Source organism: Euleptes europaea, chromosome 14, assembly GCF_029931775.1.
Source record: "Euleptes europaea isolate rEulEur1 chromosome 14, rEulEur1.hap1, whole genome shotgun sequence".
NCBI lineage: Eukaryota > Metazoa > Chordata > Lepidosauria > Squamata > Sphaerodactylidae > Euleptes > Euleptes europaea.
In genome coordinates this window covers 53,234,328-53,261,398 of record NC_079325.1, presented here as the reverse complement: position 1 = coordinate 53,261,398, position 27,071 = coordinate 53,234,328, and the positions used below count along the sequence as shown (strand labels likewise).

The following is a 27,071-nucleotide window of genomic DNA, read 5'->3' as shown; positions in this document are numbered from 1 at the left end:
ATTTTCACAGATGCCAAATAAAAAGACTAACAACACCTGACATGTGGCAAAATATGCTGCGCTGCAGGGCAGCGGAAGAAAAACAAAACATGGAAAGCTCTACAGCACTGTCATCAAGAATTCTGCATGAACATCTTTATACTGGAAAACAGCTGTTGCTAATGGCTGGAACCGCCTGGTTCACCATCTAAGGCTTAGTACCGCACTGTAATTTTTACTTAAATTCAGCATTCCAAATGAGAGAAAAAGAGAAAAGACTGATGTTTTCATCTGGTAGAAACTGCCATCAACACAGATTCAAATTTTTCATGTAAGTGGCAGACAATGCTCTATACCTGCCTAAATGGCCATATAATTGGCTAGGCTTCAGATGCCAGAGACACGTAGACCATTTTGTTCTTATGCGTTTCTCTGTTCGCAGTTCCCTCTGGGTTCTTTTGGATTTGGCCCAAGACTCATAAGTGTACCCTTGGAAATAATGACAGTTTCACACATCCTTAACAGCAACCAGTGCTAAGCTAAAATACAAGAACCAGCCCCTCAGTAACTCTTTTCCCATTTATCTCTTGTTTGCTTAACCCTGAACTCAGGAAAATGTTAAGTGTTTCTAGATGAATCATTTGTCATTTGGGCTTGGTTCCATTTGCTGTTTCCTTGACTAAGGGAAGTGTCCTAGGAATGCTTGAGAATCCCTTTTCCAGTTCAGTCATTCTTTTTCGGGCAACAGTACTCAAGTTTCACAGCAAGTGGTAAAAAGCCACCAAAGCACTGAGAGTACACCCAGCCCCCTTGCTGTTTATTCCCCATTTTAAAGATTCAGAAAGGGAGATTTTATCTGGACAGCAGCAATCATCTTCCTCAGGGATCTGAGGCAAGAAGTACAGAGTTGACCTTACTCAAGGGAGAGGCTCCCAGTTCCCAGACTGGGAAGACAAGGTGTAGAGGAGTCAATTTCAAACAGAAAACACCAGGAAAGAGTCATGGCTGGACTCAGCTCTCTGAACATACTCAAGGGGAAATGGGCAGGACCAGGATGGAAAGTCCCTTGGCTATTACCCAAAATGGTGATTAACAGGTGTGATGGACAGCTAACTGCTGATACGTTGTACTGGTCTGGGAACCTTGATTGACAGGGGGTTCAAATGGAATTCTACTGTTGACCTGGGAGAGTGGCAGTTAGAGGGGAAGAAGGAGAGGAGTGTAGGATCAAGGATCCTGAGATAGGGAAGTGAATCCGGTAGTCCTTCCCTAAAGGAAACAGCTCCAAGGAAAAAGGGGTGATCCCTATCAAGTGTTAAAGAAGGAAAATTGGAACTTGTGTGTATCTTCCTACCTCCACAGACTTTTGAAATTTGATGTCAAATAAGCTTATCCTGTTTATCTAAGGAGTGACAGCCAAGTGATCTCTCTCAACAGTTACAAACACCTGTGGGTAGAAAATAGCTACACTCTTGTGACAAAGTATCTATTGTATATAGTTATACAAAGTTTCCCTCATTCCTGTTGCCTTTTCACCCTGCCAAGTTTAAACCTGAAACCTCCCTGACAGTCTGACATGACCAGCTCCCCGTAAGAGTACAATGAAACAATTTATGTGTTTAAAATTCCTATCAGCCTGTCATGTGCCATCTTCAGAAATATACCTACAAAGGGTTTTTCAGTTCCTTATCTTCCTAGGCTGGGTCAGAATACATCTATATAAATGTTATATGTTGGGGGGGGAGGGGGGAACTGTCATAACAGGTTAAGGCAAAAACACCTTGTTTGTGGACAGGAAGAGAGGAGATTCCTGAGGTGCGGCTTATAAAAGCAGCAGATGCAACTTGGACCAAATGGATGCTTAGACCACTATGTACCTACTGGTCCAATGTCTGTGGAAAAATTTTGCAACCACAGGCAGCAGCAAATGACTCAGATTCCACCATTTTAATACCTAGCAAAGAAGCATGGGTTTATTCAAGCCATGGCCATACAAGTCTCCCATAATGAAAAAATGGGCCCAGTAAAGCAAGTTAAATGCTAGAGCTTCCAATGGAATGGGCAGTAATCCATCTCCCTCATGACTGATGGGCCAAACTAATGTAGCTTGAGATCTATCCAGTCAAGGTATCCTGAGACCACAACTCCCAAAGATCGCTACAGAAAATGATCGGGGCTCCACAAAGTTTTAACTCTCTTTATGTAAGCCTTTATACCTAGCACATATCTCATCCTCTTGAGGTCAAGTACTGGGGCGGGGGAACCAATTCCTGCATCTGGTGGAAAACCTGTTCATCTTGGAATGAAGGCTGGTCCATGAATGACCACCTTGTCTTTGTGAAAGAAGCCAAGATCCTCTTCTATATCTAATGAGAGCCCTCCCAATCAAACATGGGAAAGACAGTGTGACAGAAAATCTAAAACTTGCTAAGGCTCAGGCGTGCCACTAGAGCGCCCGGGACCCTGGATTACATTACAATAAAGGTATTCAGGTCCATCCCATCCTGGCAGACTTAACCTCTTTTGGACAAGGACAAGCTGGTTTAGACCAGACCAGCTATTTGTGATGGAAGTTCAGAGCCACTACCAGGTGCTTGATGGAGGTGCCTGCCTCTTTTGGTGGGAAAAAGATCTGCCAGGCACAACACTGCTGTGGCATGCAGGAGCGAGACAACCTCTCCTCAAAAACTGCCTCAGCCAAGGGCGAGCAGTAGGAGCATCATCTTGACAACCTGGGAAGGCAACACCTTCCCTTCTCAGCCTCAGAGCAGCAGCTGCTGCAACATGATTCTCTGTCAACTCCCTCAGGCTTCTTTGCTATCTGAGAGTGTGCAAACTGACAAAAATGGTAATAAAGAAAAGCAGAGTGGGAAAGGCCAAAGGAAGGCAGAGATCGGCAGAGAACCAGAGGACCACCTGCTTCCCTGAGGCCTAAACAGACCGAGAAACAGAAGATCCTCCCCGCATAAGGTCAACTCTTGTTTCCTGCCTCAAAGAAAGGGGGCTTCCTGGTTCTGAAACCTATATTCCTGTCCAAAACACACACTAAACACGCATGCTGCTGGGCCAGCTTCAAGAATAAACTTGCTATATGTTACTCTGCCCTAGAAAAAAGCAAGATTCCAGTACCACCTCATAGACTAACAAAATTTCTGGCAGGGTATGAGCTTTCGTGAGCTCACTAAGTGAGCTGTGGCTCACGAAAGCTCATACCCTGCCAGAACTTTTGTTAGTCTATAAGGTGCTAGTGGACTCTTGCTCTTTTCTACTGCTTGTGACAGACTAACATAGCTACTCATCGTGATTACTCTGCCTTGTTCAGTTTTTTAACATAATCAACTTAGGTACAGCGCTGGCCATGCTCCTGTGGAACATCCATTGAAATATTGCCAAGTGTGGAACCAATTCAATCATCGTTGCTTGAGCTGGACAATTTTTTTTTTTAAGAGGAGAGGAGAAGATTAACCTTCACTCTAGGATCTATCAAGCACCTTCTCAAAACAGGCTAGCAACAACCCAGCTAAGTCCACAGATCATGCAGAACACTGCTGGAAAACAAGTGTGTTAATATGACACTGATGAGGCATTACTGAAAGCAAGGAAGAAGAAAAAAGACACACATCCTGATGCAGTGGGCAAAAGCTGCACCCAGATGGCAGGTCAGTCAGCAGCGCAGAAGTCGCTGAGTGGTGTAAAAAAAACAATACAGAAAATGAGAGACTGAACAATGGATGGGTGAGTGGATGAACACCAAAAAACAAGCAGACCTTCTGCCCACACATGATTTGTGCAGAGGGACAAACATATATCAAGCCAAATCCAGTCAAACCATTAAAACTTACCAGTAGTTTGGAAAGCTACAAAATAGATTGAAAGAAGAAGAAGAGATCAGGGCATTTCATATTGATCCACACAATAGTACTTCAAAAAACAAAAACAAAAAACCCCAACCTGACCAGTCACCGAAACAGATTTTTCAGCTGTATGGAAAACAGATTATGTTCTACACCTTGGAGCTTGGATGTTAAAAAAAATAAAATGTTTTGTTATTTGGTTGCTGAAGAGGGGGGGGGGAATCACCTCCCAATTAATTATGTGCAGCATACTGTTCTGTAAATCAGCCTTTTATTCAAATATCAACTCATTTTATTAACTCACAACCTCCTACATCATTTAAGTACAGCGTATGCCTCCATTGTGATGGAAAGCAATGCTGTGTTTAGAATTTTCTCCTCTGTGCAGACAGTAACTCGAGGCACACTTTGCTTTCTCGGCTTTACACACTTGGTACACTTGTTGCGGACAACAACAGGACGCTACACGGGTGTCACCCTTTGCCATCTATGGAACAACTGGTCACCTGGATATTTGTTGGATCTTTATAAGATTCGTCACTGGCAGTCTGGAGTTTCTCACTGATCCAAGCCTCTATTTCATCCACGTCACGGCTGAACTGCTGCAGGGTCTGAGATTCTCCCAGCTTAGATCTCTTCTCAATCATTTGAGCTTTCAGTCGACGCCACCTGTAATAAATCCCCCCAGCTGGTATCAATGCATAACCGAAAGTATTTATCTGACAGCACAGCTATTCAGGCTTGCTGGGGAGGGCGGACTATAAATATCAAAACTAAAAAATAAATAAAAGATGCAAAGTCTAACATATGTATGGAATCCACCTAGGATTTCCACCAACCTGTCCAGAACCTCATTCCGCCTGTTGGCGATGACTCCTTTCGCGTAGTGGTCTCCTGCAATCAGCTGGTCAGCAAAAGACTGTAGGGCAGCAATCTTCTCCTCCTGCAAAAGAGAAAAATTGCAAGGTAGGAAAAGGGATACCATGAAAAATCAAAACAATACCAGCTTGAACAGCCATGTGAAATGCAGGAGAGGGATCATTCTGGAAACACAAAGTACTTCTATGAACATACCAAATTGCCTGTCGGTCCATCAAAGTCAGTATTCTCTCCTCTGACTGACAGCAGTTTTCCCAGGTCTCAGGTAGAGGTCTTTCACAACACCTTACAGTCTAGTTCTTTTTAACTGGAGATGCTGGGGATTGAACCTGTGACCTTCTGCAGGCCCAGCAGATCCCTCTACCAAAACCACAGTCCTTCCCTGGATACTTTAAAATAAGGATGCAATTCTGGGGATGCTATCTGGCACAGGAAGAGCACTATGCCACAAGAAAGCACTCCTTCTAGCCATGATCATCTTTCTCATGCCTATTATTTTGGGTGCGGTGGAACACAGGCAGGATGGTGCTGCTGCAGTTGTCTTGTTTGTGGCTTCCTAGAGGCACCTGGCTGGCCACTGTGTGAACAGACTGCTGGACTTGATGGGCCTTGGTCTGATCCAGCAGGGCCTTTCTTGTGTTCTTATGTTATGTTCTCACCTGAACATTGATTGCCTTGTCGAAGTCCTCGTGTTTCTTGATGAGAGCTTCCACGCTGTCCAAGGAATCCCCTTTGTCTTCAGTGTTTAAGAAAGCCTCCCGGGCTGCCATCCAGTTCTCTGCCTGTTCACAGTCCCTGTGGAACAGCTGACGAGAAAAAATAAGCATGTTAACTGAACCGACCAAACCTCCATGCTCAAAACTCGCCTTTCGAAGGGACACGGTTCAGCAACCAGGCATACCTGTAGCTCCAGGCACTGGTCCAACATCATTCGGCGCTGGACCCAGGCTTTCTCCAAGTCAGCCCGTTCTTCATCCAGAATGTCCAGCTTTTCTTTGATCTCTGGGCTGGCGTAGTGGCCATGCGCCAAAAGCTGTTGCCCAAACTGTTCAAACGCCTGGAAAGTACCAGCCCGGGCATCTATTTCGGTGCGATGTTCCTATAGTAAAGTGAGAGGAATTTACTAAACAACAACTGCAGCGTTTTGAACGCAGCCATTCGTTTGGCCAATACAGTCCCAACAATGGATACAATCTTGACTCAAAAGTACAGTACATCTTCATTACTTACAGCAAATTCTGCTACTCTGAGGCTCAAAGAAACAATTACAGCAGCATTCCATGTTTATTAAGCAGGTCCGTTCTGCCTGCTACTGCAGCAAATGCCATTTATTTATTTATTTATTTATTTTTATTTTATTATATTTCTAGCCCACCCTCCCCGGCCAAAGCCAGGCTCAGAGCGGGGAACAAAAAAAAAATCACAAATATACATATACATATCAATTAAAACATCTTATTAAAATCAATTCTCAAACTATTATGTAATCATGAAAATAGATGGTGCACAGGTTACTGTGGCACCCGCTGCGACAATGAAGAAGAGTTGGTTTTTATATGCCGACTTTCTCTACCACTCAAGGAAGAATCAAACCGGCTTGCATTCACTTTCCCTTCCCCTCCCCACAAGAGACACAATGTGAGGTAGGTGGGGCCGAGAGAGCTCGAAGAGAGCTGTGACTGGTCCAAGGTCACCCAGCTGGCTTAATGTGGAGGAGTGGGGAATCAACCCCGGTTCTTCAGATCAGAGTCCACTGCTCCAAACCACTACACTGCGATGATATTTTACAGGCAGAAAAACCATGTGCTTGGCTGCATTGGTTTATCTGCTGAGACCAAAAAGTGCTTTGGGAGACAATGGGGGCAGCCTTGCCAGCAACTCCCTCCACCCCCACAAGGGTCTCCAGATGGAGCATTCTGCCAGCACACCACATGCTACGGCACCACTCTGGGGATAGAACGCTGCACTCCCCCGCTCGCCAGCATAAGGAGCCACCCCTCATGGCTCCAATCCTGTTGAGGTACCTGGTGTCTCTCCAGCAAAGCCTCTGCTCCGGTCACATCCTTTGCCAGTTCATCTGAAGAGACCAGCCCACGGATTCCATTGATCCAAGACATGAGGTCCCTGCAAAATGCACATGTAGAATTGGAAGTGTTTGGAGTCCATCACTTTACGGGATAAATGAAACCTGCAATGGGTTCTCACTTGGCCTGAGACCCTCCAAACTCTTCTCTGAGGAGAAACCAACCTGAAGTCGCTGAGGAAACGTTGCAGGTCATGGGAGTCCCCGAGTTTCTCTTTGCGCTGATTGGCACGTTTCCCCAGGCTGCTCCAGGCCTGGTTGAGCTCCGTGCATTTTTCCTGGAGATCTTCAGCGGACTCGGGGTGAGACTGAATCAGACGTTCCGCAGTCTCTCCCAGAGAGTTCACCTACAGCACCATGAAAGGAGGAAAGAAGAACAGTTGGTTTTTATACCCTGATTTTTTCTACCTTTAAGGAGTCTCAAACCGCCTTACAATTGCCTTCCCTTCCTCTCCCCACAACAGACGTAGGTGCGAAGTAGGTGGGGCTGAGAGAGTTCGAAAGAACTATGACCAGCCCAAGGTCACTCAGCAGGCATCATGTGGAGGAGCGGGGAATAAAACTCGGTTCTCCAGATTACAGTCCACCGCTCTTAAGCACTACATCACTCGTTTTAGGAGTGGGAATGCAATGGCCTCACTAAAGCTCATTCCTCACCCAATAAAGCCATGTACATCGCTGGTGCTACAGTAACACATTTAACAGAACACAAAGGGAGCACTGTGAATTGTTCCACTCTCACCTTGTCTCCAAGAGCTGCAAGGTCTCTCTCAAAGCCCTCGTGCTTGCGCTGAAGGGCCTGCACGCTTGCCAGATCATGGCCATAGTTGTCAGTATTTAAGGCCTGATTCTTTTCTTCAATCCATTCCTTTGTTTCATCAGCATCTCTGCAAGACAGGCAAGAAATTAAATCAAAAGTTAACTATCAAGAACCTTATTTGAAGAATCTTATAAACCTTTGTATCTGCAGCTGTTTTCGGAGAGCCGGGGGATGAGTAGTGGGAGTCTAGCATGCATCACATCTGAAGCTTTGTAATCTGGATTTTAAGATATTTTGTTAACGTTTATTCTGCTTTTTAACCAGAAACTGGCCCCTAAAGCAGTTTAAATGAATGTAAGTACAAGTAACCATTGACATTAAATAAACAGTGTTGCTCACCTGTAACTGTTGTTCACTGAGTGGTCCTCCTTCCAGGCACACATGGGAATTGCGCATGCACACCCCAGCTGGCCTGTGCATGCGCAGTTCCTCTGTGGGACTGCAAGGAGACCACAAAGAGGAAAACAGTGTTGCTTACCTGTAACTGTTGTTCAAGTGGTCCTCCTTGCAGGCACACATGGGGAACTGCACATGCGCAGTTCCCATGCGGGACTGCAAGGAGCCCACAAATTTGAACAAAAGGTTCCCTCGGGAAGGAAGGGAGATTCCTAGTTGAGCTGGCCAGGCAGGGAGTAGGAATGTTCAGCTGCTTCCTACCCTCCACTGATGGGCAGTAGGAAGCTGGAACAAAGGAAACTCTCAACTGGAGCTGGACCCCGGCACAGTAGTTTGTTTGTGTTTTATTTTCTGCTTCTATTTATGTACCCTGTTAACATGTCGGGGTGAATTTTTACCCCAGCTGCACTATTTGTTTTTTAGGAGAATTCACAGAGAAGCAGCTCTCCAACATTCCCTCTTAGGACACCGTCACCAACACATTAGTAAATGATGTCCCCAAAGCCAAGCGCAACTTTCTTTTCACAAGCAACAACAAAAAACACACAGGTCATAAAGCAACTCTCAAAATGTATTGATTTTGCCATTGGGTATGCTTTGTTAGCCCAGCTCAAACAGATACTGGGGTGCCAAAGTACCCCATGAGATTTTTTATCCTCCCAGAAAATTGTTCCAGGGAAGCATTTTTAAGTGTTCTGGAGAGGTACAGTGCCTCCTGATAACCTGGAAAACATTTACCTCACAACAGAGGACTATATTCTTGAGGTAGTTCAGATCCCCCAGATATAAATAGCATTATTAATGTGAGATGTTTTTTGCCTCGAGTGAAAGTATATTTTCATGCTCTCTGTTTGAGTACGCTGAAAAACAATGTCCTCTGACAACACAAACAGTATTTGGTTTCTTGTTACTGGACATTTTTCTACCCAAAGACACACTGGAATTTGGCTTGGTGGTATGAATATACCCCAGAAAACAATTTGTGTAAGTTTTTCCCCTGATCATGTTAGCAGTGATAATAAGTGGCATTTTCACCAATGAACTTAAAGTGATTTGTCATGTAAAATAATGGCTTACAACACGAGAGACAATGCAAAAGAAAAATGGATGAAAAGAGAAATGGGCTAATAAGTACCCAATCACATAAGGAAGAACAGCCACTGGTGGGGAGACTTCTGGGAGGGGAGGAGCCAGATGGCCATTGGTCCCAGCTGAGCAAATGGCATGTGTGTGTGGGGGAGGGTAGGAGAGCAGGGCTCTCTGCCTCAGTTCTTCCTCTGTAGCAGCCAGGTTGTGTTTACACTCTCTAATCCAAGTTTTGGGGGCTGGAAGTGGCTTCTGGCGTTGTTTATGTATTTTAAGTGAGTTATGTTTTAATTTTAAATGTTCAAATGTTTTTATGTGCACCGCCAGCATAACAGTGAATAAATAAAGGAAATAATAATCGAGATGCCTTGTGTGATGTTAAGCAAAACTTTTTTCTCACAAGACAATTAAACAGCCATTATTAAAAATTCAGTTGGTTTTACCCTTCTTTCATTTTTAGACCTTAAAACATGAATGGCCTTCATGTGATCCTTTTACATAGTGAGCAGTTATAAAGGGTGCAACTTTTGAGGGCAACCACCTGCAGAGAGACCCAACAGGAGGCAGAAACTTCAAAGGGCCAGCCCATAATCGATCTATCTATGACATCACATCCAGCATGAAGAAAAAGAATTGCTTCTGACCTGTGAAACCTCTGGACCTCGTGGGCACTGCCTAAAAGCTGGCTTCGCTCTTCTGCCAACTGCTGGAGAGATCGCCAGCGCTCATTCAGTTCCTGGAAGACAAAGACAAACTCATGAAGAACTACAAGGCATTTTTATCCTCTGATAGTCTTTCTAAGACTTGTCTGATCAACCAAAAAGGTGCCCATATTAACAAGGTAATGTATTTGAAAGCAATATTTTTAATAGAAATATTTTTTTAAAAATTGCAGATAGTAAGTGCCATCTTAGGAGAGACATTCCTCCTCATTCAGGATTTATGCAGATTGATTAATAATAATCAATTAAACTCCTATGAGCAGTTGATTAAGAGAAATCCTCCTTTGGACAGCTTCATTCAAAGAAGCAATGAAAGGTAAGAGACAGAGGGAGAGAGAGAGAGAGAGAGAGAGAGAGAGAGAGACCCACTGCTAAACACTGGAGAGAAAACAATTTCCTTTACAATGGGATAACATGCTGTAGACTTGCCTTAATGGAGTTGAATGTTGCCACTGTGTGCACCATCAATTTTGCAGACTGAATAGAAAAGAAAAAGTAAATAGTGTTTTAGATGAACACCCTACTAAGTTCAGACCACATTATTGTCAAGGACACAATGTCACATCCATGCTGCTTCCCAAGTGTCCCACACAAACCACCTTAGTAAGACCAGCGGTGGAAGCTGATCATTTTGTAAGATACTTTTTAAATTTAAAATGTTCCTTTTTATTGGTACAGATATCAAAATAACTTTGTTACATATGCACTGAATCCTAAGAACTGAGTGTAGAAGGAAAAACACAGCTAGCCTCATTTTGCAAAGGCTCCAGCAAATCCTGAAGCAGGGAAGTTCTGCAGCAGGTGCAGCGAAATAACACACTTAGTGCCTGCTGACATCTTTTCTGGTGCCCACCATCTGCTTTTAGAAAGTGGCTGGGGCTAGGTGGAGCTTTTGCCCATAAGGACATCTGAAGGGATGCCTTTTATTAGGCACAGCCAGTTAAACAGTGCTTCTGTTTGAAATATTGAAGAAGTACTATCAGAGTTATATATAACCTCATTCCCTGACATTTTGCAGTTGGCTTTGCCTCTTGCAGCAGCCATTTTATGATTGGCTCCTCCTCCCACGGCAGCTATTTTATGATTGTGTCTAATGCCATGTGTTAAAATTCCAAAGGTGCCCACAGGCTCAAAAAGGTTGGGGACCACTGGATTAGATAATCACACACACAATAAAGCAGTCACTGTGTTGTAACTGACAAAGGGAGCTTTGATTCTTGAACGCTTATACCCAAAATATCGTGTTGGTCTGTAAGGTGTTACTGGACTTGAATCTAGCTGTTCTGCTGCAGACCAACATGGTTACCCTCTGAAACTGTGTTGCAGATAACAAGGCAACTTATTTCATCTCAATATGGCTGCATTCAAACTGTGATTTAGACGGTAGTTTACACAAAAAACCCTAGTTAGGCTTCCAATGTTAAATAATAAATGCTGGTTTCTCCACTCCCTAACACAGAGGGTAACTCCCCTGTACCACCATCTCTGTGGCCAGGAGGGTTGCTGCTATTCAACAAAGCGCAACTTGCGAATTCAGACCTTGTAACAAACCACAATACATACCAACTGTGGCTAAGAAGCCACCTACAAACCCTAGGGTAAAATATGGGTTTGACGCTGACCAACAAACTCTATTTGCATTTGGACATCATAATTAACTGGGGAAATGATGCAGCTTATAGGGCAAAGTTTATCACAAGCTCTGAAGGCATCCAATACGGGATGCTACTTCCCATTCACTTTTAAGAACCAATATCCTAGTGAAGTATTAACCAGAGTAACAAAAGTGCTTTGCCATGGAAAGCAAGAACCATTGGTGGTTATGGAAAGTACTGTCAAGTCACAGCTGACTTATGGTGACTCCGTAGGGTTTTGAAGGCAAGAGATGCTGGGAGGTGGTTTGCCACTGCCAGCCTCCATGTGGGCTGAGAGAACTGTGACTGGCCCAAGATCACCCAGCAGGCTTCATGTGGAGGAGCGTGGAATCAAATCTGTTTCTCCAGATTAGAGTCCACCGTTCATAACCACTCCGCTCCCCAGAAACATGCATTAATAGGATAAATAACCCCACTTCAAGGGCACTTGCCCTTAGTAATGTTATTGGTCCTACCTTCCAAGGAGATGCTGTCTTAGAGTCAGTTTCATCCTGTTTGAAGTAACAATTAGGACAGCTTCACAAACATGATAAACAAATAAAATCCACCACACCCTTATTTAGAAAGCAACCATTGAGCACTTAAGTTCGTATCTTAAAAACATGCTGTTATCTATGTTTTAGATTAACAAGGGAAAAAAACAAGGCTTCAATCCCATGAACACTTGAGATTATATCTCATTAAATTCAGAAGAACTTAATTTTGAGTAAGCATGCACAAGACTGGACTGTGTTTGTTAACAGCCAGGGTATGTAATGATCTGTAGAGTCAATACAAGCATACCAAGAACAGGGTATGAATGGGTTAACATGTCTATTACATTAGGTGCTGCGGAACACAGGTAGGATAATGCTGCTGCAGTCATCCTGTTTGTGGGCTTCCTAGAGGCATCTGGTTGGCCACTGTGTGAACAGGCTGCTGGACTTGATGGGCCTTGGTCTGATCCAGCAGGGCTTTTCTCATGTTCTTATACCGATTATATTAGGTACTTTGGAACATGGACAGGATAATGCTACTGCAGTCGTCTTGCTTGTGGGTTTCCTAGAGGCACCTGGTTGGCCACTGTGTGAAAAGGCTGCTGGACTTGATGGGCCTTGGTCTGATCCAGCATGGCCTTTCTTATGTTCTTATGTCTATAATATTAAGGGCTGTGGGACACAGGAAGATAACGCTGCTGCAGTCGCCTTTAGGAAACTCACAGACAAGAGATCTGGTTGGCCACTGTGTGAACAGACTGATGGACTTGACTGGCCTTGGTCTGATCCAGCATGGCCTTTCTTATGCTCTTATAAGGAGATGCACATGTCAAGCAGATTCTGGGATCTATTATTTTAACAGTGAATAGTAGGATCAGTTGGTGTCAGGGTCAGTTGGTGTCTATTTAGTTATCTGTTCACATGGGACAACGGGAGTGAAAAGGGTTTTTTCCTCCTTACATACAAAATGGATTGTACAGGTGAGGAAACTATACTTTGACCGTACTCTTCCTTTCCTCACTATGCTCAATTTCTTTATGCATTTTCAAACCCAGAGTACTTCTGGTATTGCCATGGACTTAGCCATGAATCCTTCAAACAACAGAACACAGAAAAATAAGGCCGGGTTTAGTTCCTCTTACCTATACACTCCATTGTGTGTGTGTGTTTAAAAAAGGACACACACACATTCCCCTATGCCTGCTTTATGCCCAAGCCCCTCTGGGATGCCCTCACATCAAGTTTGACCCCACTACAAAAAAGGATTAACACGTGAAGCACACACTCTTGGTTGCCACAGCTTGACTGACACACATTTTCTAGACCCCTGTTCAGACTTTTTGTTAGAGACCAATGGTTACATACTAGAGAAGATGCTTACCCGTGGCATCATTCCATAGACCTCCTGGAAGAGAGAAGAAAACACTTTTATTTAGTTTTGTATGAAAAACTCAAGGAGGATGTGAACTCTTTGGGAAGGGGAAGTTAATGATGTTTTCCCGATGCCTTGAATTAAGGACAGACAGGAGCTTTGCAACATGCTAATTTTCTGAAGGTATTTCACAGGCAAATAATGTTCCCAGAGGCTCATAATATATTAGTGCAATTTATTACTTGGGGAGTTTCGAAAAAGGAATGTGCCACATCAGCATTTCGGCTGATTTCGTCACATCAGCATTTCGGCTGATTTCGTCAGGCTGGACAATGGACAGAAACAGATGTGGAAAGTGAATGTTTCTTTGCACAAAATGGTCTGTGAACACTGTGTAACGGGCAAATGCACAAATGCAGAAAGAATATAGAATTTTCCCATTTGAAATCCATATAGACTTCATACATAAGGAGAAAACAGGTTTTTCAGAAGCCTGACTCTCAAAGGAAATGACTCAGCTTAAATGTTTTTTGTCAAGGAGCTGCAGATCCGTCCATGACTGATTGCCCTCTCTTAGAAAAGCGCTTGTTTCTGAGGATATTCAGAGCGACCTTGAAGCCGGTAAGCCAGTCTGTTCTCCACTGAAACGCAGGCAGCATCAAGGTGTTTCTGACTTTTGCTCTGTATTCAGATAACATTTGCTGACTGAGAGCTATGATGTAATGAAATTATACAATGTGATGTTGTATGAAAGTTAAGAAGATCTTTTAAAGGTAAGACAAGAGTCAAATAAACCGAATGATGGAAAAAGTTATATTTAAAGAAATATCATAAAGCCATAAACGGACTGTTTAGTACATGGCCAGGTCAGCAAATGACCTAACAGGTAATCCTTATAAGGTGTGAGCAAAAACGCTGCTGCTCAAAGTTCCAAAAGTGTTGATGCACTGGAACAATCTCAAGATCAGATCCTACCAAGTACTGTCAAGGGTAGGGAAAGATACTGATCTTGGAAGGTATAAAAGGAGGAGCTTCCTAACCAGGAGTTAGAGTTCCTAACAGGTTGATACCCGTTGGCCTGAATGGATCTCTCCATCCCTTACCTGGGATGTAAAAGCTTTGAACCTTAATTCTTGCGTGGATTGAGGCTCTCAGACCTTCCATATGGGTTGACTTTCTTGCCTAAAAATCTCTCTAAGTGTTTAGTCCTTGTGTGGACTGAATACTTACAGATTTCTCCAACATTTACAAATCTTCCTGTGAGACTGGAGAACTCCCTAAAAGGGGATTCTTTTCGAGATAGCCAGCCCTTGCTAGGACTGGATGTCTGAATTGAATGCCTACAGACTTCTCCATCTTATAAATAAGATGGACATTTAGAATCCATCAACCTTTGTGTGGAGTCTAAGAGTTTAGATCTTTCCATAGTTAAAATGGAAACACTGAGAACTCATTTATTCTAGCAGGGATTAATGGGTTTTCACTAAGATCTATCTAGCCTTGTATAGGCCTCCCAGTCCTAACAGACATGGAGTTTGTAAAACCTATAGCTCCCTTCACACAGGTCTCTTCAACCCTTCAAAGAGTTGAAGAGACCAGGAGCTTATACTCTGAGCATGCGTCAGAGATTTCTCTAGCTAACAGAGAGAATTCTGAACATTCTCTGAGCATGAGTCAGAGATCTCTCTAGCTGACAGAGAGACCTCTGAACTCAGTTCTTACACAGAACTTTGACATTCACATAGCTTTAAGCTTTGCATTGCTTTCTAGTTCTGACACAGCTAAAGATGGCATGCACATACATCTAGAACTCCCTGATCTTAGCATAGATCAGAGCCTTTCATAGGCTAAAAACACTTAGAGATTTCTCTATAGTTTCATGAACCTAGTCCTGGCTCATGACTTCAGCTCTTACATGAACTCATGGAATCAGAGATTTCTCTAATCATTGTATACACCAAAGACATTTAAACACTAAAATAACACATAGAGGACCCAAAAAGGTCTATTTTATCCTTAACATGAATTAGGAACTTTTCAGATCTCTCTAGGCCCTGCTGTGCTGGTGAGGTTCGCAAATGACATGACTAGGTGAAGTATGTCTTATATTTTATGATATTATAGGAACTTTGAATTAAGATGCTTTTAACTAAATTAAATCTTATTCATTGCACTAACCATTTTTTACAAGATTTCTGTAACTTATATTTCCTGAATGAAATATTATTACTGGTTTAAGGTTTGAACTCTCATATAGAGGAATAGAGATTGTTTAAGATTGCTTGCATACATGAACATGTTTAAGACTCATAATGTCTGTACTTTGTAACATTTTTTAGAACGTTGTAACCATTTACATGCATATATATTATGTAAAATAAATTGTATATACATTCACATCCTTTTCATAATTTATTGGAGCACTTCAAGAGAAAGCTAACTTTGGTAAGAAGCATTGAGTCCTGCTCAGTAGGTGTCTAAGTGAATAAGATAACATACTTCTTCTCAGGAAGGGGACCATTCTAAGAGTATAGGCACTGAAAAGCATAGACCTGCTTAAAGTGAATGGGATTAAGCCCATAATTTCATCCTTAGAGTATGTGCTTTCTCTGATTTACAGACTCGAGAAAAAACCATCTTAAAGAGGTACTGAAAATGCCAAGGAAATCCTTGATACACCCCCATTAAGGGCCTCTCCACTTGTTACAGAAGTTGCTGTGTGCTCACTGTGTTTCTCCAGTGAACCCCATGATATAAGAGATGGCTACCCACATGTTCACCATGCAAACATGTGGAAAGGAGAAAAGAGCAATACTTGAAGTACTATTCCAAAAGCAAAATTTAGCACAACTGAATACAAAACCATATCAGAAAAGTTCCATCAGGAGAAACAAAAAAAGTAAGAAAGACATGCAGCTACAAAGCAGCAAGACACTGAATAAGAACATCAAAAAACCCTTTTAAAGTGTATTATATGGGAGGGCTAAATCAGACATGAACAGACCTGCTGCTGTACCGCCTGCACTTCTTCTGCTATCAGCCCTTCTGATTCCAGGTCATCTGCCACCTTGTTGATGTCCTTCAGGCGTGACTCGTTGGCTTTCAGGTCCTGCACAGAGCAGCAAAGTCAGAAGATCAAAGCCATCAAGAAACATTTCTCACCATAGGTCATTTCTGAAATACAGGCTAACACGATGCTTTCAGTCAGGGATTCAAGAATTAGCCCAATAGTCTTACTGAGCATGAGACAGCGGCTTATACTGCAACACTCCCCTGCTCTGATTTGCATTTATTTTTCAGGATTCAACTTCCAACAATACGAGCGCTTAGGAAAAAAAGAAGCAGACGCTTATCCATTTATACTGTACTACTACCGGATCAGTGGGTTTGAACAGGCTTAGTGTTCTGCTTCATTTCTATTTCATGCTGTCAGAGATCGGAGTGTGTGAACCCAATGAGACTCATCTTCCCTTGACCAGACCAGTGGCTGCACTTGTGGTAGCTCCATGATGGTCACCTGACAGGGCATGTTCTGGGATACCACAAAAAGGTAATACACAGGAGGAATATACTCAGTATATACTCCTTGCAGGAGCAGGAACTGACAGGCTGTAATGATTCAGAGGGTGTCATTATATAACAGACCAGCCAGTCTGAGCCAGTGTGATATGATGGACAAAGGCATTTCAGAAACTTAGAAGCCATGCAAGTAGTAGATGTTCTCCCTTGAGTTGGGAGCCTTGGCCAAATAAAGTATATTGTCTACTTGTCTAACTACACCACAACAGCGTAGAGCATATACGCTTGCCAGGCTAAATGCACTACTCTCCGCCTTGTTATACGGAAGATTTCATAAAACCCCATTTACGAACAGAGTTTGCCCTTGTGGGAACAGTGAAAGAGAATCACTTGTGCATGTTCTTTTTAATTGTTCCTTCTATGCTTGTAGCCAATCCCAATTCATTGACCGGCTGTTTATACACAGGGAATGGCTTTCTGATGAAATCAGGACATCCTATCTTATGACCACACAAAACACAAAAATAACTGAATCAGTTGCAAGGTTTTTGCAGTTAGCAATCAGATATCGTGAATGGCATGTAGTATTCCTTAATGGCTGATTTGGGATTGTTTTATCCAGTTCTATTTATTTGTACTCAAGGATCCAAGATGGCGCTGAGGTAGCAGCAGCTTATGTGAGCTCCGGTTCCTATGTTGTTTTTTAGTTCATTATCTGTAGTTTCTCAGTGGCAGCTGCATAACTTTGTACTCGGATTTATCCTAATGCACGTTCCTCTTTTTTATATGCCAATAAAGGCATGTGTGTCAGTGACAAAGGCATTTTGTGGGGAAACTTCCACTTGCCGGGTGAGCGTGGGCCACTCACTCTCTTATGGAGTTGATGTTTCTCAAACCACCAGAACACAGAGGAAGCGCAAGATATAAACGTGACAGAAAGCTCTTATTCTGGAGGAGGGGAAAATAAAGACACCAGGACTCTCCTTCTCCCATGCAGGAAGCCATAGCTCACCTTCTGGAAGTCGTCAAACTTCTTCTGCAGCACCTCGACCTGCTCCAGATCTGCTCCAACCTCTTCGTTGGTCAGTGCAGCCTCCTTCTCGTTGATCCACTGCTGGAGCTCGTTTGTCTCACGGAAAAGCATGAACTTCTTGCAGCTTTTCTCCAGCATGCCCTTCCGTTTCTCTCCCAATTCAAGGAGAGAGTGATACCTAGAAGACAGGCAGGGGACGGGGGAGCCCAGTCAGCTCTGAACACTGCCATGGATATATGGAAGTGATTTCACAAGGACTTGAAACATCAGAGAGGGAGGGAGGGAGGGATGCTGAAGAAGGCAATGGAGTAAACCCTGGAGGGCTCTATCTACTAAACAAGCCAGAACGTTGAGACAAGCCTCTAGCACACAAGGCTTCTGGAAGAGGGAGATGCAAAGCAAAGCAATCCACAGCTTAGAGCCGTGATGGCGAACCTATGGCACGCGTGCCAAGTCTGGCACGCCGAGCCCTCTCTGTGGGCACGCGACTCCCCGCCCGGCTTTGAAGGGCTCCGGGCTGCCTGCAGGCAGCGCGGAGCCCTTCAAAGCTGCCCCGCCCCTGGACTCCCTGCCACCCAGCTGCGGAACCCTTCCCAGGGACAAAACAAAAGAAAAAGGCGGCAAACTTTTAATTTAAACAGCTTCCCCGCCCCAAAAGGCGGAGAAGGCGCCTTCTGTCCCGGTAGCGCAAGGCACGGGTGAGCCCTGCAACTACTGAGCGGGTGCTCCAGCCAACGTTTTTGCATTGATCTCCCCAGCAGCCCCGCTCGGAAGGAACCCAGACGGGCCCCTCCCCCTTCGCGTCTCCTGCCGCCGGACTGTTCCATTCTGAGCGCAGGAAGCAGGGAGATCTCCAGCCCTGGGCTGGCGACCTCCTCGCCGCCGACTTCTCCCACTCCTTCGTCCAGAACGTGGTCCGGCGGAGGAAGGGCCAGCGGCAGCCTCGAGAGACTCCCGGCCGAGCAGGCGGCGGGGAAGGCGGTGGAGCGGCCGAGCCTCCCAGCTCTCCCAGCCCCCTCGCCCCCTGCTCATCCAGCGTCCCTGCGTCCTGGGCTGGGATGCCTTTGGCGGCGGCAGCGCCTGATTTGAGCTCCGGCTTGGGAAGAGGCTCGGGAGCAAGCATGCGCGCTTGTTTTTGGGGTGCCTCTCCTCCCCCCCCCCACGGCAGCTCCTGCCCACACAGCTTTCCTTTGCCCAAAACCAACAGTGGGGACGCAGCCCGGCCCTGGCTTTTGCCGTGAACCGTTTTGTGTGGCGACTGTTTGCCGCCAGTTTGTTTTTTAACCTCCCACCCGGGGGTGGGGGGGAGGTGGGAAGGCTGAAGCCCGGTCGCAGGGAGACGGCTGTGTGTGTGTGAAGGCTTTTCTCTCTTTTCTTCCTTTTTCTGTCATTCTCTCTCCTATTCTTTCTCTCCTCTTTTTCTGTCTCTTCCCCCTTCTCTTTCTCTATTTTTTCTCTTCTTTCTTTCTTTCTCTCTCTCTCTCTTTCCTTCTTTCCCTGCTTCCTTTCTTCCTTCTTTCTGTCCTTCATTCTTTCCTTCCTTCCTTCCTTCTTTCCTTACTTCTTTCTGTCCTTCCTTCCTTCTTTCCTTCCTTCTTTCCCTGCTTCCTTCCTTCCTTCTTTCTGTCCTTCATTCTTTCCTTCCTTCTTTCCTTGCTTCTTTCTTTCTTTCCTTCCTTCTTCCCTTTCTTTCCTTTCTGTCCTTCCTTCCTTCTTTCCTTGCTTCTTTCTTTCCTTCCTTCCTTTCCTTCTTTCCTTCCTTCTTTCCCTGCTTCCTTTCTTCTTTCTGTCCTTCATTCTTTCTGTCCTTCATTCTTTCCTTCCTTCTTTTCTTCCTTCCTTCTTTCCTTCCCTGCAGATCGACCGCAGGCTGCAAGCTGCGCCCCCCTGGCACCTCGGTTGCCTGGGCTCACCGCTGGCTGCCCTCCCACCTGGGAGGAGGGGGAAGACCTGGGGGAGCAGAGGCACCCTCCAAGCCTTCTCTGCATAGCCTCCCCTAGGGTTGCCAACCTCCAGGTGGTGGCTGGAGATCTGCTTTTACAACTGATCTCTAGCCAATAGAGATCGGTTCACCTGGAGAAAAATGGCCACTTTGGCCATTGGACTCTATGGCTGTGCAGTCTTCCTCCCCAAACCCCACCCTCCTCAGGCTCCACCCCCAAAACCTCCCGCCAGTGGTGAAGAGGACCTGGCAACCCTAGATTCCCCACACACACACACACACCAGGAGATCTACACCCGGTATGGCCCAAGAACGATGTTATAAATATGCAAATGGCCCTTGGCAGAAAAAAGGTTCCCCACCCCTGTTCTAAACTAAAACCTCAGTATTCAGGTTAAATTGCCGCATTGGCACTCGGCGATAAATAAGTGGGGTTTGGGTTGCAGTTTGGGCACTCGGTCTCTAAAAGGTTCGCCATCACTGGCTTAGAGTAAAGGCCGCTGATAAGGCAGCACAGAGCTGCAAAACTGGGGGAGCCCATTTAGCACAGAATAACTAAATGCAGGAACCTCTGTACAGACATTACTGCTCCAGAGGAGGCATTCTGCAGTCACATTTTCATTCAGTAGAAACATTTCCCAACTTTCAGCCCCTCGAAACAAAATGCCGTACTTGGGATGAGCTCCCAAGTCTGAAAAATAGTCATGTACAAATATTACTTGTGTGCTCAGCTAGCCCCAGCTTCAGCGGAATTGCAGCTGTTACCCTGCAAAAACACATTAATTCCTTCACAACAGGTGCTGCAGCTCCCCAATGGAACACATTTTCCTGTACAAGTATACTGTTATTGTTGCTACATAAAGAAAATGAACGGGATAGCTTTCATTATATTCTTGAAAGCCAAGCCTGTTTTCTTGATAGCAGCAGTTTTTGTACATTAAAAGATGCTGGTGTATCAATAATCTTCAGCATCAAATAAAAAGCAGCCAACCTATCTGAGGACTCCCCCCCCAAAAAAAGGAAATACAGGAATACTTTGCTTTGAGAAAAGCACGTTTGACAAGCTAAAGGTTTCCATGAGAAAAGATTTGAGGAGGCCTGGATCTGTTTCATTCTCCCATCTAGCTGAGAATTGGTCAGTGGCAAAGGAGGACAGTGATTCATAGGATCGCCATAAGTCGGAAGTGACTTGACGGCACTTAACACACACACACAAAGCCATCTATGGTGGCTCAATTAAAGCCAGAACGATTTCATACGATGGCTGTATGTATAGTTGAGAAAAACAGGCAGTCCTGGAATGTTTCTGGTGCTTTCCTGTACATATAAAACAGCTGCCTGACATGGTGTAAACTTGTGGTGACACCCAGGTTATGAATTGAACCCATCAATGGAAAGCCAGTTTCCTACATATTTCCCTCATGACCTCCCCTAAAGGATGAAAAAGCAGCTACACGGACGCACTCCAGATGAAGATTGTACAGAATTTGCTGACCTGTTAAAATACCTGATCACCTTCTGCAGATTTTTTTTTAAAGCCTGCTAATAAATACAACTTGTAAACAATGCAAATGTATCCAAGTATACCCATTACTGAGAAGGCATCTAGTCTTAATTGGGTGATCTTTTACCTAATAAAATGCAGTTTCTTTCTGTTTGTCGTCCCCCTCCCAACCCCCAGGAAACTTAAGTTCCCAGTCAAAACAACAGCTCTGGTAGACACTGGGCTTTTTACACAAAGCAGTACACTCACAATCTCCAACATAGCAAAACCAACAAAGTGACAGACTTGAGCCTGTTTCAAGAACACCTGGACCGATACTTACGGGCTTAGCAATTTAAATAACTTAATTTCAAAATAAGTAAACTGGCCTAGAGTGTTGCTCCAGAAAGAGACAGGGAGTGACAGTGGCAGAGAAAGAATGAGAAGGCAACTGCACAGGGACAGAATGGCTTACAAAAGGCTAGTCCTACTCACAGTTCTTCGACCTGTTTCATACGCAGAGAGACACTGCCAACTTCCTTAGTTAGGAGAGTCCTGCACAGACAGAGGGAGCACAGCAGAAAGCATGCACAAAATTAGTCCAATTAACAAAAATAAATGAAGGCAGAGGCTCCGTCCAGGGATCATTCATGGTGGGCAATGAAGTGAGGAGTACATTAAAAATGGAAGGAATGCAGGTGCCGTACAAAAGCAAATGTGGAGTGGATCAGAGCGTGGGTGCAAATGATTGCAAAAGAAACCATCAGCAGTACTGTTCAGCTCTCCCCACGGGGCTGCCCTTATATCATATGAGCATTCCCCTATCCCAGGGGTCGGCAAACTCATTAGTCAAAAGAGCCAAATATCAACAGTACAATGATTGAGATTTCTTTTGAGAGCCAAATTTCTTAAACTTAAACTATATAGGTAGGTACACTGTTTATTAACTTAATAAACTTTAATTAAAGTTTTAAGTCTTAATTAAACTATAGGTACACTGAATAAAACTTGATATCATACTTAATAGTGATCTTATTTATTGATAAAAATTAAATTGTAAGTCCCTGCCATTTCCCCCTCCCCGTCCGGAGTCCTTGTCTGGAGGCCTGGTCTACCGCCATAAAAGCCTATTGGTAGACCTGGCCTCCGGCTGAGTACCATTGGGAGACCAGGTCTACCCATTGGCTTTCTTGGCAGTAGACCTGGCCTCCGGAGGCCCATAGAAGCCAATTGGTAGACCTGGCCTCTGAAGGGGGACTTTTCCCCCTCCTCGGAGTCCAGGTCTACCGCCAAGAAAGCCAGTGGGTAGAAATGGCCTCCCAATGGGACTCAGCCGGAGGCCAGGTCTACCAAAGGAAGCCCGCCCCGCCCAACAGCTGATAGGCGGGGGGGCCAGGAACCGCCGAGCCACCAGCCCAGCAATCGCTCTGCTAGAGGGGAGGGGAGACTTTAGCCTCCCAACCATTGAGGGCAAGGAAAAGGGGGACCCAGCCATTCTCCACGGCGGGGGGGGGGGGAGAGAGAGCTCGCCCACTCTCTCTCTCTCTCAGGCGCGCCGGCTCTGCGGGCGCAAGAGCAGGGGCTCCGAACCAAGTTCGGAGAGCCGCACTCAACGGGCCAAAGAGCTGCATGCGGCTCTGGAGCCGCAGTTTTGAGACCCCTGCCCTATCCTTAGAACTAAAAAGGGGGGATTCTGTTCCAAAAGCAGGCGTAAGCCTTCCTTTTTAGAAGTAGTCAAAGGGGTACAGTATTTGAGTATCTGAGTTCAAATTCTATTTTGGCCATGAACTCACTGACTGCTACACTTTTAGCTTTCCAACTGCATAACAGGGGGTAAAAACAGGGCTTTTCAAGGGTTGCCGAGAGAATGAATATTGTTAGGATTGTAATGCAGCTGGTACCACAGGAGGTCTTGGTTGGTGGATGATGCCAGCACGCAAATACTAGTTGCACCACACAGCATATGTGGGCTGAACCACTACCTATGAAAAGGCAGTGTCATTCTTGGGGAGGGGGGGATCCCCCCAGGAACAAAGAGGCACAGCAGTTTGAAGAGACAGCAGTTAGGAAGACACACCAAAATGTAGCTCTGCCCTTCCCAGGACTGTGATACGATGACTCAGCGCTGCATGTCTCCTATCGTTTACTGCTCTGCCCAGAACTTAATCTGCAGCTTCCATGCACTTGAGGGGGCAGTTAACGCAACTCTGTGGCTGCTTCGCTCCTTTGCACAGCAAAGTCTTGGAGGGAGGTAATATATATAATGCATTCCCTGGAGCTGAATAACGTAGTATAACCCCCTTCCCCAGAAGTAATTTGCCCGCAGGCAAGAGAGACAGTAGAATGCTTCAGGTGACTAGATTTAGGAAGGCAATTTAATGAGAATCACATGCTTAGAAAAATTGGGGCGTTATGATGGTCAAAACAAAGGATGCTTACGACTGAAATGGTGGGAACCGTTAAGAGACACACAAAAGCACAGATCAGGCAATAAGGTCAGGCAATAAGTTAAAAAAAAACTTTAAAAATTGAAAAAAGGAAACAGAATTTTAAGTTAAATTAATGAAATAAAAAGGAACAATATGGCAAGCTTTTCAATGTAACCATCTGCTGCAAAAAATATATTAAGAAATGGCTCTCTAAGCTTTTTGTTGATGGCAGGAAAAAGGACCCCCCACCAAGCTCTGTTGGTTCTCCTTGTTTTATCTTACTGATTGTCAATTTGCTCCTGCCGCAAGGCTATGCTGCCCTGCTCATCCAGGAGGTTCTCCCGGGATGCAGATTGGGCCGGGTCTAATTTCTTCACGTAGGCAGCTGGTACAAAACCCTGCCGGTCGTTCACTTCCACTTTCCACCAATCCTGGAGGAAAAGAAAAGATGCACCCTATTTACCACCTGAAGTCACTGCAAGCAAAAATTTGTTTACACATGGAAAGCAGGAGAGATGAATCAGAGGTTGGAGATGAATCTGTTTTCACTCTCAATGAAGAGGAGACTCCATTCAGGATAGGACATGGTGTAAACAACAGAAGGCTTTGTTATTTCTGACCTGTGGCACCCCACAGAGAAAGCAGTCATCTGTGAATGATTCAAGGTATTGGCATGCTGCTGAAACACACTGGCGATTTGGGTTCATACAGCCAGGTCTTCGGCTAATAATGCAGGCCTAACAAACCAAGGACACTCTGAACAGCAGACAGGACTTCTACTATGCTCCTTGTCATTGGACATCTGTTTCTCTTCTCCCCTGAACACATTTTTAACACCCAGCCTCAGGAAGAGTTATGTGAAACTCAAAAGCTGGCTCATTGCTGTAGGACTTTCAGTTAGCCCCAGTAAGGGTATTTATTATACAACAACTTTTGCTGTTTGGATTTTCTTTGAATCTTGTCAGTGTAAAATGAGCCGCCCCCCCACCGCAAGCCAGCTACTTTAGAGTTACCATCAGCTTTTGCTTGTGTGAAAAACAGCCTGAAGTCCTAGGAAACGAAGGCTTACTTTGTTGGTGCTGTTCAGCAGGGTCAGAATGTCTCCCTTCTTCATTGTTACCTCCCGGGGACTTTTCTCTTGGTAATCATAAAGAGCCAGGACCAGTTCTTTGCCCGTCTCATCATCTGTGGGAGCTACTTGTTGCTGAAAAAGACAGATGGTTCCATTACCCATGGAAATGATGGTTCCGTTACCCTCGGGAGTCCAATGAAGCGCATGCTGAAAACACTCAGAGTAACTCTCTGAGCTTTAATCACAGTCAACAGGAAGCTACTATCAGGCAGAGATTTGACTGTAGCCTCTGCTGGACAGTGAGCCTAAAAAGTACCATATGTTCCAGATTTGGAAAAAGAGATCCAGAGATCCTATCTCATGGTAGCTAAAAAAAGTTCTTTTAGGAATAAATCGTTCTAAATATCTGCTAGATCACGATGGGTAGCCGTGTTAGTCTGTCACTAGCAGCAGAAAAGAGCAAGAGTCCCAGTAGCACCTTAAAGACTTAACAAAATTTCTGGCAGGGTATGAGCTTTTATGAGCCACAGCTCACTTCTTCAGATATAGCTAGAATGTGATTCCATCTATCTTAAGTAGAGAAGAGTGAATTAGCCATACAACGGCAATGTAAATGTCAAAAGCAAGTAAATGACATTAGCAGGCGTGATTGGATTATGTGTGATATGCAGAGGGGTAGTAGGCATGGAGATATTAGCATTGGTAGTGAGACAGGAATCTCAGATCTCTATTCAATCCAGGAGAATGCATTGTCTTGAGCTTCATTACTAGTTGCAATTCAGCAGTCTTGGAAGGAGGCAGACAAAGACTGGAGAAGGAGAAAAGAGCAAGAGTCTAGTAGCACCTTAAAGACTAACAAAATTTATTGCAGGGCATGAGCTTGTGAACCACAGCTGTGACTCTCAAAAGCTCATACCCTGCCAGAAATTTTGTTAGAATTTAAGGTGCTACTGGACTCTTGCTCTTTTCTACTGCTAGATGTCTGCCAGATTGCCAGAAACACCCTCCATAATGGGACGACCTGTCTCTGTGGATACAAGAGTGGCAGGTGCTTCTCAGTTTCTTCTTACCCGGCATGCTTGGGCTTGCTCTCTCAGTGCTTGAATGCTGCTGCCATAGGCAGAGAGATCTGACATCAAAGCTTCATGCTTCTTGAGAAGAGCCTGGAAGCAAAAAAAAATGAAGCACATTAGAACCCTTTTTTGCCATCGAGTTGCAGACGACATATGGCAACCCCACAGGGTTTTCAAGGGAAGAGACGTTCAGAGGTGGTTTGCCACTGCCTCCGTGTCATGACCCTGGACTTTCTTGGCGGTCTTGCGTCCACATATTTGCCAAGGTCAACCCTGGTTAACCTCCAAAAGCTGACAAGATTGGACTAGCCTGGGCTATCCAGGTCAGGGCTATATTTAGGGTAGCCAACCTCCAGGTGGTGGCTGAAGATCTCCTATTACAACTGATCTCCAGCCGATAGAGATCAGTACACCTAGAGAAAATGGTCGCTGTGGTAATTGGACTCTATGGCACTGAAGTCCCTCCCCTCTCCAAACCCCACCCTCCTTGGGTTCCACCTCCAAAACCTCCAGGTATTTCCCAACCCGGAGCTGGCAACCCTAACTATATTAGAACATGCACATTTGTTAATTTTAAAAAAATCTGTTAAAGCCAAATACAAAGCCAGATACTAGCCATCAAAACTGTTCAACGGATAACTCTGGAATTTCACAGATTGCATTTTTGTGTCACAGATTTTACCCTGGAATTTGGTGACTGAGCTTTTTAATAAAAAAGTAGAGTGTTTAACCAAAAACAACTGCCTGTTTTTATCTTCATTTTTTCCCGGGAATTGTATTTTAAAGGTCTATTTTGTAAACCTTTGCTTGCGGTTTTATTTTTCAGTGCTATCACTGCTGCTGGCTTTATTGGTCTTGTAAATGTTGATTTTTATTACTTGTTTTATGTAATTTTAAATTTTTATACCTCCTCAAGAACTTTTGGGGTGACCTAAAATATAACTTTAATAGATACATTTAAATGGAAAGGCCATTTCAGCTACTGAATATATATTTAGGTATTTCCCAATCTGTACCTTACAAACCCCAAAGAGTGAAGTTTAAACATTTCCTAGTTTTGACTAGAGCATTAGGTATTTTATCTAAGAGATTTTATGGAGTACATTCTGGGATAACATGGATATCAGTGATATTCTAGGCACATTCTGTAGAGGTACAAAAGTACACACCCTTTTCAAATAGCATTATAGTTGCATAT

General features: G+C 44.4%; 1 protein-coding gene across 5 annotated transcripts in view; it reads right to left on the bottom strand.

The window, feature by feature from the left end:
* The window catches only part of SPTAN1 (spectrin alpha, non-erythrocytic 1), an 89,181-nt gene that overhangs the window by 25,096 nt on the left and 37,014 nt on the right, over nucleotides 1–27,071 (bottom strand). For 2 of the 5 annotated variants that reach the window (XM_056860715.1, XM_056860716.1), the window contains exons 19-36: nucleotides 25,871–25,963; nucleotides 24,798–24,932; nucleotides 24,011–24,159; nucleotides 21,795–21,854; nucleotides 17,854–18,052; nucleotides 16,327–16,431; nucleotides 13,332–13,355; nucleotides 11,930–11,965; nucleotides 10,249–10,296; nucleotides 9,742–9,833; nucleotides 7,538–7,682; nucleotides 6,961–7,142; nucleotides 6,737–6,836; nucleotides 5,614–5,811; nucleotides 5,372–5,518; nucleotides 4,673–4,776; nucleotides 4,340–4,502; nucleotides 3,822–3,836 (exon numbers count right to left, since the gene is read on the bottom strand). In XM_056860715.1, the coding sequence (XP_056716693.1) occupies nucleotides 3,822–3,836; nucleotides 4,340–4,502; nucleotides 4,673–4,776; nucleotides 5,372–5,518; nucleotides 5,614–5,811; nucleotides 6,737–6,836; nucleotides 6,961–7,142; nucleotides 7,538–7,682; nucleotides 9,742–9,833; nucleotides 10,249–10,296; nucleotides 11,930–11,965; nucleotides 13,332–13,355; nucleotides 16,327–16,431; nucleotides 17,854–18,052; nucleotides 21,795–21,854; nucleotides 24,011–24,159; nucleotides 24,798–24,932; nucleotides 25,871–25,963 (1,995 nt within the window). The remainder of the gene's footprint in view (nucleotides 1–3,821; nucleotides 3,837–4,339; nucleotides 4,503–4,672; nucleotides 4,777–5,371; nucleotides 5,519–5,613; nucleotides 5,812–6,736; nucleotides 6,837–6,960; nucleotides 7,143–7,537; nucleotides 7,683–9,741; nucleotides 9,834–10,248; nucleotides 10,297–11,929; nucleotides 11,966–13,331; nucleotides 13,356–16,326; nucleotides 16,432–17,853; nucleotides 18,053–21,794; nucleotides 21,855–24,010; nucleotides 24,160–24,797; nucleotides 24,933–25,870; nucleotides 25,964–27,071) is intronic. The other 3 variants (XM_056860717.1, XM_056860718.1, XM_056860720.1) reach the window with 3 other exon arrangements.